We start from the raw sequence: 12,066 nt of genomic DNA, 5'->3' as shown, positions 1-12,066 counted from the left end.
TTAAGTAACTTTTTAAAATCCTAGACTTTTAGGATCGACCACAAAATAATGGTCCCCTTCTCCTTTTCAGAAATTCTTTACCAAAAATCCTCCATCAATATCAACTTGCACAAAATCCTATTTGTTTTTGCTCCTCTGTACCCACTGACTAAAATTGTTTCCAAGCCCAGATGCTCTTCAGGTTTTTTCTTCCTTGTATTTCAGTCACTCCATGGCATTGTCCTCACCAGATCTCAGCACTCTGTTTTAGCCCTGCAAGTGTTCCTCCAATTGTCTTCTCTTATCCTTCACTCCATCATTGCCTATTATCCTAACTCTACGTTTAAAATTGAGTTCTGGAATTTCCCCACTGACTGCTTAACCAAAGAGAAGACGAGTCAAAGCATTGAAGAGTAATTGTTGAGCTGAGGCATTAGTAATGTTGGATAAAGAGACGACAGATGAAGCGAACAGATGTTTTGCATCACTAGTCACTAGAGAGGAGACCGTTAACATCCCAGTTATAAGCTATAAATCAGGAATTGAAAAGGAGGGAGGTACTCAAGAAAATTGCAGTTCTTAGGGAAGTAGTGCTAAGCAAATTGTTGAATCGCGAGTTGACACATGCCTCTGCCCTGATGGATTTCATCCTAGGATTTAAAATAAGTAGCCAGTGAGATAGTTGATGTGTGGTTTAAATTTTCCAAAACTCATTAAATTTGGGAAAGGTTACTTTTAGATTGGAATGTAGATAATCAAACTCTTTTAATTGAAAACATGAGGGAGGCAGAAAGCAAAGGCACTTGGATAAGTTCAAAGTAACAAGATAGAGCCAGCATAGTTTTTGTCAAAGAGCAATCATATCTAACTAATTTATTGGAGAAACAACTTGTGCTATAGATAAGAGGAACCATTGGATGTATTGTGCTTACATTTCCAGAAGACATTTGATAAGGTGCAACAAAGGTTATTGTGGAAAATAAAAGGTGATGGTGTTAGGTGTAACATATTGGCACGGGTAGAAGATTGCTTCCTGCTAGCCAGCTGAAGATTAGGAATAGATAGTTTTCAGGCTGGTAGTTTGTCATGAGTGGTGTGCTACTGGATGATGCTGGGACTTCAACTCTTATTAAACTTTATATAAGTGATGGTGAAGGGACTGAAGGTATGGTCGCTATATTTGCTGGTGACGCAAAGGGAGATAGGAGATTGAATTGTCAAGCTGATTTAAGTAGCCTATAAATGTAAATAAATAGATTAGGTGAGTGGCTAAAGAAAAGATCCAGAAAATGGAGTATAATTCAGGAAAGTGTGCAATTGTTCATTTTGGCCAAAAGAATAAGAAGAAAGCAGGATATCTAAATGGTGACAGGTTGCAGGGCTCCGAAATGCTGAAATCATCTGGGAGTCCTAATGCATGAATCACAATTTAGAGTGCAGGTATGGAAAGTAATCAGGAGAGCTAACAATGTTTTGTGAGAGGAATTGAATGCAAGAATAGGGAAGATGTTTCATCACAACTATTTGGTAACTATTCCAGTTTTTAAAAATTGTAAAAATTAATGGCTGAGTAAGAATCCCTTCAATTTTTCCTTTGCATGTACAGCGGAACCTCAGTTATCCAAACGAGATGGGTGGGTGCTATTTCATTCGGATAATTGATTATTTGGTTAATTGATTTCTTCTGGGGCTTGGAGTTTTATGAAGTCTGCTCCCCATTCAGGAGACTAGGCAGCAGCACAGTGTGCAAGACCCCGCCCCCACCTTGTCCGCTCGCTCCCTCCTGCTCCAACCCTGTCCACTCCCACCCTGTCACTCCACCCCAACCCCATCCAACACCACCTGCCCCCAATCCCGCACACCCCCCCCACCCCATCTGACCTCCTCCTCCTTCTCCCCTCCTCCACCAAGCAGCGCACACATCGTTTTTGACAAGTTCGACCTCTGCCTTGTGCAGGGCAATGTTGGTGGGATTGTCTGAGGAAGGGGGGTTTAGGATTCATTCCTGTGTAGAACTCAAGGGAAAGTGAGAGCGCGGGAGATCATTTAGAGACGTTGCCTGGATTGTCCAGGACTGTTCTCAGCAGCATTTCAGTGAGCCGAGTTTGTTTTTAAATCATTGTGTCTGTAAACAAAAGATGTGATCAGGGTTGAAACAGCTCTTTGATGTAATGTTTCTATCAGGACCTTGAGATCCCTTTCGGAACCTTGAGATCCCTTTCGGATAATCCGATATTCAGATAATTGATATTTGGATAATCGAGGTTCCTCTGTACTTGTTAGGAACTTGTACTCCTTGCTCTGATTCTGAGTTGGGTGTCAGTGTAAGAACTTCAATGGGATAGAGGCTTAGGTTTTTTAAAAGAGTTGTAAATAATAAAAATGATTCTTTACAGTTAAGTATTTTGATTTATCATTCAACGTAGAGATATTGTAGGAAACATTCTTTATCTCATGAATATTTACGTTTTAATTGTTGCACCTTTGAAAATGCTTTGAAAAATGCAAAGCAATCTCAAAATGCTTCTTGAATTGTAAGTTATCCAAACATTTGAATTTGCAAAGTTTACTGATCAAACAGTGACACAATGAATCACCTGAAGTTTGGTGAACAGTTCATTTTTTTAAAACTTAGTCATAGACTTTAGAATGTGCCATGATGAATTTCCAAAATTGGCAGTCTGAAAATATTTCTGCATTTTCAACTTTTTTTTTGTTTTCCAGGGCAAACTGCTGCGGGCAAAGAAGGAAATTGAGAAGCACTCCATTAATGATAAACAGGTGGGCGTAGAAAACCAATAAGCATTGTAACTGCTGCATACTAGAGCATTTTCAATGTTTTGAGTGTGAAACTCTTGTGATTTAAATGCAATCATTGTATTTCTAAGTCACTTCTTTGTTCACTGACATTTTATTAAAAGAACAGTTTGTTTGTGGTAGGGGAATGAGAAAGCTTTCGTTTTGGCAGGGTAAATTGTACAACTCTGCATATATGATAAACAGTTCTGTTTTTGCACCAACAATGTCGGCCACAGTTTTGAAAGACTGATCTTGAGGCTAGTGAAGTATTAAGCTTCCATAGCATCAGTATTTCTACCAGAATGGTTCCTAGTTTTTAGTTCTATAGGGTGTTATCACGTGTAAAGGCCTGAATAATTATAAGTGGTGCATATTCACCTGTAGATTACTGGGCATATTGATGAGATCCTTTTAAATATACAATCAGTATTGCACTTTAGTTTTGTTTTTCTTGTTGAGAAATGGTGTACCGTTTACGCTTTTGTCTTCTTTCCATATTCCACATTCCCCTGAGGTAGACCATCATCTGTAATTGAGCAGGAGTGGCTTTTCCCCACCCCCAACAAATGTTACCTCTGTGTGCGTACTGTTTCACTCTCTTGTATTTCTACTGCTCACTTGCATTTCTGCCTTTCCTCCCACCATGTTTATCTGACCTTAGGCTTTCTTACCCTTTTGTCTTCATTTCTGGTGCTCTTAGTCTCCCTCCTGTCTCTACCACTTGCCTTGGTGCAGTTAATTTCATTAATGTAGTCACCTGTTTTTAAAAAAATATTTTGGTTGATTTTGTTCTTGTATAGAGTTTAGTTTGTATCATAGATTTTTGTGCTGCAGGTAGTTAGAATCATAGAGATGTACAGCACAGAAACAGACTCTTCAGTCCAACTCGTCCATGCCAAACAAATATCCTAAACTAATCTGGTCCCATTTGCCAGCACTTAAACCATATCCTTCTAAACCCTCCCTATTCCTGTACCCATCCAGATGCTTTTTAAATGTTGTATTTGTACCTGCCTCCACCACTTCCTCTTGAGAACTAATTCCTTACACGCACAATCCTCTGCGTGAAAAAGTTGCCCTTTTGGGTCCATTTTAAATCTTTCCCCTCTCGCCCTAAACCTATGCCCTCCTGTTTTGGACTCTTCCCCCCCCACTTCAGGGAAAAGACCTTGTCTATTTACCCCATCCATGCCCCTCATGATTTTACAAGTGTCTGTAAGGTCACCCTGCAGCTTCCAACACTGGAGGGAAAACAGCCCTAGCTTATTCAGCCTCTCCCTCTTTTATAACACAATGATTGTGTTCTTATGGAACTCACGTTTTTGAAAGTCACGCTTTAGAAACAGCACTTAAAAGTCTCTGCGATGTAATCGCCTTGCTGCCAACATGTGTTTCAAAAGATCGCACTTTAGAAAGTGTTACAGCAAGTCCATGTTAACGAAACATGCATTACAGCAGAATAAACTGCATTCGTTTACAACATATATGTTTGAGAGAATATTTTCTGATTGGTTTCACAGGTAGTATTGTGTATATCTGTTGATGTTTCAAAAGACTATGGACAAGTGCAAAGTGTGATTAAACAAGTAAGTTTGCTTTTTTTTAAAATGAACATGCTAAGCATGCCGTTCAATATATTGGATCTCATGTATATCTTGTTTATGCTGAATAAGATTGGTTAAAGAAGTGCTGCTTTTGTTGCAGCAGTGATGCTGAAGTAGACCTGTACTCTAAATATGCTGACTGACACACACCTCTTATTTATTGATTCTTTACTTTGTTGATGAGCAGATAGAAAGAAAAAGAAATTAAATGTTATATTGTTGGAAGACACCAACTGAGTGCTAATCTTCATGATTTACAGAAAGAGTGGAATTCTGCAACACATACTGGACACTTTCCAGAAAATCTAATCCAATGTATAATAGTGGGGTCTGACTTAACCATTTTCACAAGTTAAAGTGGAATTGTCGAAGATTGCCACAAACAATTGAATCCCACATAAAACCATTGTTTTTGATTAAAATTTGGAGTTTATTAACAGGAGCTTAAGATGGAAATTGATATCTTCACCATTCCAGGAAAAAAAATTCAAAATTTCTACACTAATTTTTTTTGTTATTCATTTGAAATAAGCTTAATTTGCTGGGACAAATGAAAATTGAATGTAAATCTATTTTTGTACACAAATTTTTATTTACTGCTTATTGTACATCAATAATTCTCTTTTCCCTGTTTTCTGCACATTTCAAATTATTTTGCTCAGACAACACTTGGATAGAACTGTACTGTACAGACGGATGAGCCCACTCATATAATGTTGTGCCCAATTTGTCCATCAATGCTGTTCAGAGTCCTGTCATTAACTGTACACTTTTCCTTAACATTTAATCTCCTGAAGTGCAGCAACTTACACTTCCCGGATTCAATTCCATCTGCCATTTGAAATGAGCTTTAAGTAAATCAAATAAACAGGAATCTGTCCCTTTTCTTAACCAAATATTTTGTACTGAATCATTAATTTGTTAACCTTTAACTGTTATTCTAGGCACAGGAGAAGCTGGGCCCAGTTGACATGCTTATAAACTGTGCTGGCATATCTGTTGCGGCAAAATTTGAAGATATTGACATTGACTTTTTTGGAGTGAGTAATTTGCATGATTAGACTTAAATTTTTTTCTGAGATTGAACAATTTCTTGGAGCATCTACGATAAATTATATTCTACTTGACTAATGAACTGTACAGGCAATGTCCTTTGAATTCTTCAGTGTGTGTTCTCTGGTAAAGTGGAAAATTGTTTATCACCCAGGATTTTTAAAAATACTTTCTTTAAAAGAAAATTTATGTTATTGCCAAAATTGTTTTGACGCTCAGCAGCACGTTCTCTCTACTTTTTTTAACTGTCATTTCATAAACATCTGACTCTGAACATGTGTCTTGAATTTTCAGTGACTGAAGTAAGAAAAGGGCTGGTTATCAAGTAATTTAACTAAGAAGAAACGTTTTGTGCACATGTTGATTCATATATTGGTCAATGCTTTTAATATGAAAATTGGGACAACAAATTTTAAGTTTTCAAAGAAGTATTGTGTTGACAAAGACGCTGTAATTAGTATCAAAAACAGAAATTGCTGGTGCAACTCAGGTCTGGCAGTATCTCTGGAGAGAAAGCAGAGTTAAAGTTTTGAGTCCAGGGACCCACCTTCAGAAGAAGGGTCACGGCATTTGAATTGTTAACTCTGCTTTCTCTCCACAGGTGCCACCAGACCTGCTGAGTTTCTCCAGCAATTTCTGCTTTTGTTCAGTTTTTGTTTTTTGCTTAATTAATATTTTTTTACTATGTTGTATGTTAGTACAGAATAACACAATTTTTCTAAAGCACAAAACAATGATTGAAATTGATTTTACAATAATGTTTGATGTTTACGCCTTATTCTGACTTCCTTCCGGCATTAGTGTGTATCACTTCACTGTTCTGAACTGAAAGATTTCACCTGGTTTATGACTTTGCTCTTTGACAGTCTTGAAACAAATAATAACATTTCATACTTTCATTGTTTGTGATGCAGTTTATTTTAGGTAGAAAATATTTAAATATTATTCATTGTTGCATTCAACTTTGAAGGATTCAATGTTCTATTAACTGCCCTTGATTATGACTTGATTGTCACGATTTCTTTTATAAAATGTAAACGTGCAACGTATTTTCTTGCACAATCCCTGAGTTAGCGCTAAGTAATTTTCAACCATCTTTCAATAGATGACTGTTCAAACCCGGACTGTAATTAAAATAAACTAATTTCACTTCAGAAGTTAACTTCACATTTTTGAAGATTTGCGATGCATTGCAAAGCTTTTGTTTTGTACCTGGCTTTCAATCCATCCAGACTGATGAAAGTCTGTCCTATTTGCCAGGTCTGTCAGAAGTGAAGCAAGCTGCTTTTGCTTCTCCTCTTAATGGATGGAAGTGAACTACCAGTACTACCTCTGGCATGGGGAGACTGCTATGGACTGTGCAGATTTCATTTTGAGCATTTTGGATAGCTCAGTCAAGAATTTATTTTTGATTTGTTTTGAGATCGCCTGCACACAGAACAATGGTATTATCCATGATGTCATAAGTGATATATGCAAAAACATGCCAACTTCATACCTGTGAAAACGTTTCTCGAAGTTAATGTTGCTCCAAAAAGATCATTAAAACTAAATGTTTACTATAAGTCGTATGAAAGTTCAAGTGTTCATGCTGGATGGCTCTACAATTTGTGGAGTGTGGTTGTGATGATGGCAATAGAAATGTCAGTAGTGGTAACATTTTATGCTGGTACGTGAATTCTTGAGAGCCATCTGTATCTTCGTTGAGAGTGTGACGCTGTGATTTTCCAGCATTTGAGGAGCAAGAGTATCAATGTTTCGCGCATAAGCCCTTCATCAGGACATCTGTCTGAAACATCCTGCATTTTATTAAACTGAAAGTGTCTTAACATTCAAAACTGCAGAATTTCAAGAATTGATGTATTTTTGGTTTCAAAATCCCATCTCAGTATAAACTGTTGACAAATCTATGTTTACGCAAATTTAAGTATTACGTCATTTTGTATTTTAAATGTATCTGGGCAATTTAAATGACTATTTTCATCAGTGCTACTTATCATTTTCCCAGAGGTTAATGGAGATCAATTATCTGGGTAGTGTTTATCCTACTCGGGCAGTCATTCATACCATGAAGGAAAGGAGAATGGGGAGGATCGTGTTTGTGTCATCCCAGGCAGGTCAACTGGGCTTATTCGGTTACACAGCCTATTCGCCGTCCAAATTTGCTTTGCGTGGATTAGCTGAATCTTTACAAATGGAGGTGTGTGTTTCAATTTTCTGTTTGTCTTACATCTTTTAGCACTTTGTGTTTTCTATCTAGAGGTACAACAAATTAGTGTTTACTTTAATTTTGGGGTTTTTGTTGGACCAGGATTAATGCTGCCAAAAATAACTGTTTTAATTAGCAGATATTTTTTGGCCTCAATTTCTGGAGTGAGATTGGACAATATGGGTAACCTTTTCCCAGGCCACAGTTTTGAATACAAAATTCTTTTCAATTTCTGGCCTGCCTTCAAAGGTTCAGATAAATCTTAGTTGCTACTTCTCTTGAGAGAATTGGAATGATCAGGGGTATGTGGGAATGGAAGGCTCTAGCTTTTGGCAAAGGTTTGCAGGCCGTTCTTTGCATCCACAGAAGATAGTAAGTGGTGACTTGGACATAGTGATAGGACAGGAAGGCTTTTAATGGAGCAACGGTAAAACCCAATTTGACAGATGGGTATTTCTTTTTAATCTTGAAATAAATAGGTAAGATTCTGTTTACAATTGTGCACATAGATGAGATTGCACCCCATTTTAAAAATACAGTAAAGATTTCCCATGGAACATCTGTATTTGTTGGCAGTGTTTCCCTATTATGTTAGCAGATGGCACTTCAACAGGAAGGTAACAAAAAATTGAGATTGAAATGTTTTCAAATGTATGTATAGTTATTGAGCATGTTTCTTTTAAAATATCATGCAAATGTCAAAGTATTTTGATATTTCATAGGTGAATTTAATTTTTATTCTTCACAATTTTAAAATTAAAAGCCTTCAAATATAGTTAATCTCCATTACTTTTTTGCTTTAATTTTAAATTTTATTTTGATTAAGTTAAATATAGTTAAATTGTGGCATATAATCTCATCAGTTGTACAAATTGAGCTATAAATCATTAAATGAGCTGGAAAACACTGCCAGCCCCCATGTCAAATATTAATCACACCATTTATCAATAATTAATGGAGCTGATCATACAAATTCTAATATTTTTTGTTGTGAGCATCTCTATTGGGAGATTTCTTTTTTAGTAAAGTAGTTCTGCGTAGAGTATTGAATAACACACTGGTACTTCACAATTGTGCTTAAGTTCTCATTTACGTTAAACCCTGATATTGCATTCATATTTGTAGGGATGATGATGGCAAATGCAGATGGTTCACTGTCAAAGTTTATGTCACTTCCAGCCCATTGTCTTTATTTTTGCCTTTGTCATGTGAGTAAGTAGGCATGAAATGACGATCAACACGATGAAAGAGTCTGTCATTCATTTGCACAAATTTACTCGCAATGCTTACCTAGGATGCAACTGTCATTGATTTGAGAGTAGCAACTCTTGATTTTTCTTTTCTCCTCTCCAGCTTTGAGGACTTGGGCCATTTGATGCAGTCAATCCAAAACAAGCTGAAGGGATAAGAGAATTTGTATTTGACTGCTGCTATGGGCCTTTGGTTGGGAATGTGAGTCCTTAACACTCAAGAAGCCCAGTTTTTTTTTCCATGGGGATTATAATATAATTTACTCTAGTCCTTTTTCCATCCTTCACATGCTTGTTAGAGTTTGATGTTAAACATTTTAGAATTGATTCTGCAGTGCTTTGTCAATTATTTTCCCCAAACTTTACTATTTTGTTTTCTAGGTGAAGCCATACAATATCTACATCACAGTTGCTTATCCTCCTGACACAGACACACCTGGGTTTCAAGAAGAGAATAAAGTCAAGGTAATGAGATTTATATTTTAAAGAAACTCATTTTATGTTTTATGATGCCAATTTAAGGTACAGTTCTGTTTGCATTTCCTTTGCCTCAATCTAGTAATTCCTGTACTATATTTTCCTTTTTCATTATTTGAGAGAAAAAGTAAGATGTAAGTTAGTGAAAATGTAAATAAAGGTTTTAAGTCATTTTTCCATAGTTCACTTTTCCATAGTCCACTGAGGAAAGTGAAAACCCTTCACCGAACTTGCAAGATTGTCTAATGCTAAAAAAAGCTATTGCTTATTTTACAGATTTACAGTTGCTGATGGGCCATACATAATATAAGCCCTTTTTGAGGGCATGCCAAGACTTCTGTAAATCTTCACCCCTACAAGCACAAGCATTTAATTCATATTCATGTATTTTATACTAACAATGTAAATTTCATTGCGTGGAATTCAGAAGAGCCTGTCTCAGACACCTACAGCAAGAGTGAACTATTCAGCACATTGGTCTCAGTCCACTTTTGAACATGATCCTCTCTTTCAGCACCATTCTCTTGCTATCCACCACTTTGACCGCTTTAGTTTGGAGAAGTCTATCAATTTCTTGCTGACTTGGCCACAACATCCTGCTGAGGCTGCTTTTAGTTTATTCTTCTGTGGAATGTGGGCGTCACTCACTGGCAAACATTTATTGCCCAACCATAGTTTCCCTTGAGGAGGTGGTGGTGAACTGTTGTCATGAACTTCGGCAATTCATCTACAATATCGCGAGGGAAGATATCCCACGGTTTTGACTCAGTGACAGTGAAGGGATGACTATATAGTTCCAGGTTAGGACAGTGAGTAGTTTGGAGGGTAACTTAAAGGTGGTGGTGCCACATATCTGCTGCCCTTGTCCTTCTAGATGGAAGTGATCCTGGGTTTTGAAGTTGCTGTTTGAGGGTTTTTTAAAATTTCTGCAGTGTTACACACTGCTGCTACTGAACATCAGTGGTAGAAAGAGTGGATGCTTGTGGATGTGATGTCAATCAAGCCAGTGCTCTGTCCTGGCTGATGTCAAGCTTCTTGAGTGGTGTTGGAGCTGCACTCATCCAAGCAAGTGGAGCATTCCATCACAGTCCTGACATGTAGGTGGCAGTCAGGAGATGAGTTACTCACCACAGTATTCCTAGCCTTTGATCTGCTCTTGTCAGCCACTGTGTTTTTGTGGTGAGGCCAGTTGAGTTTCTGGTCCATAATAACCTTCAGGATGCTGATAGTAGTGATAACACTATTGAATGTGGAGGGCTGATGGTTAGACTGTCTCTTATTGGCGGTCGTCATAGCCTGGCATTTATGTTGTGCAAGTGTTATTTCCCATATGTTAGCGCAAGCCTGGATATTGTCCAGATCTTGTTCCATTTGAACATGGACTGCTTTAGTATCTGAGGAGTTGCAAATATTGCTGAGCATTGTGCAATCATTGTTGAATATCCCAACTTCTGACATTATCATAGAGGAAGGTCATTGATAAAGAGCTGAAGATGGTTGGACCTAGGACACTACCCTGAGGAACTCCTGCAGAAATGTTCTGAAGCTGAGATGACTGCCCTACAACAACCATGTCCATCTTCCTACATGTCAGGTATGACTCCAACCACCAGGGAATTTGCCCCAGATACCCATTGATTCCAGTTTTGTTGGAGCTCCTTGATGGCATGCTCAGTCAAATGCAGCCTTAATGTCAAGGGTTGTCACGCTTGCCTCTCCTGTGGAACACTTCTTGTCAGTTTGTGTGTTTTTGAATCAAGGCAGTAATGAGGTCAGGAGCTGAGTGCCTGTGGTAAAACCCAAACTGGGCGTCAGTGAGCAGGTTATTGCTGAACAGGTGCTGTGTGAAAGCAGTGTTGATGACATTTCCGTCACTTTACTGATGATTGATAATAGTCTGATGGGGTGGTATCTCGCTGGCTTGGATTTGTCTTGCTTTTTATCTACATGATATACCTGAGCAATTTTCCGTATCGCTGGGTAGATGCCAATACTGTGACTGTACTGGAACAGTTTGGCGAGGGGAGTGGCAAGTTCTGTAGCACCAGTCATCATTACTATCAACAGAATGTTGTCAGGGCCCGTAGCCTTTGCGTTATCCAGAGTCTCCAACTGTTTGTTTGATACCACGTGGAATGAATCGAATTTGCTGAAAAATGGTATTTGTAATGCTGGGGATCACTGGATGAGGCCAAGATAGAGCATCCACTCGATATTTCTGGCTGAAGGTTGCTGTTAAAACTTCAGCCTTCTCTCTCATACTGTTGTGCTGGGTTGTTGCATCTTTGGGGATATTTGTGGAGCCTCCTCTTCCAGTAAGTTGCTTAATTATGCACCATCATTCATGACTGGATATGGCAGGTCTGCAGCTTAGATCTAATTCATTGTTTGTGGGATCGCTTTGCTCTATTACTTAGTGCTTATCGGGCAAGTCGTCCTGTTTGGCCTCACCAGGTTAACTCCCCACCCCCTCATTTTCAGATGTGTCTGGTGCTGCTCCTGGCATATCCTCCTGCACAGTCCATTGGACCAGAGTGAGAACATGCCAGGCCATGAGTTTACAGATCGTGCTGAGTACAATTCTGCTGTTGATGGCCCACAGCGCCTCATAGATGCCCAGTCTTGAATTGCTAAATCTATTCAAAGTCTATCCCATTTAGCAGTGTGATAGTGCCACACAACACAATGATAGAGG

At 38.3% G+C, this 12,066-nt stretch overlaps 1 protein-coding gene across 1 annotated transcript in view; it reads left to right on the top strand.

The window, feature by feature from the left end:
* Positions 1–12,066, top strand: part of kdsr (3-ketodihydrosphingosine reductase) — a 40,316-nt gene that overhangs the window by 12,701 nt on the left and 15,549 nt on the right. Inside the window, exons 3-7 of the mRNA XM_072575128.1 lie at positions 2,704–2,760; positions 4,299–4,364; positions 5,327–5,422; positions 7,444–7,635; positions 9,276–9,359. Coding sequence (XP_072431229.1) covers positions 2,704–2,760; positions 4,299–4,364; positions 5,327–5,422; positions 7,444–7,635; positions 9,276–9,359 — 495 coding nt within the window. The remainder of the gene's footprint in view (positions 1–2,703; positions 2,761–4,298; positions 4,365–5,326; positions 5,423–7,443; positions 7,636–9,275; positions 9,360–12,066) is intronic.

Source organism: Chiloscyllium punctatum, chromosome 8, assembly GCF_047496795.1.
Source record: "Chiloscyllium punctatum isolate Juve2018m chromosome 8, sChiPun1.3, whole genome shotgun sequence".
In the NCBI taxonomy this organism is placed as follows: domain Eukaryota; kingdom Metazoa; phylum Chordata; class Chondrichthyes; order Orectolobiformes; family Hemiscylliidae; genus Chiloscyllium; species Chiloscyllium punctatum.
The sequence above is the reverse complement of the archived record's forward strand: the minus strand, read 5'-3'. Positions and strand labels throughout refer to the sequence as shown.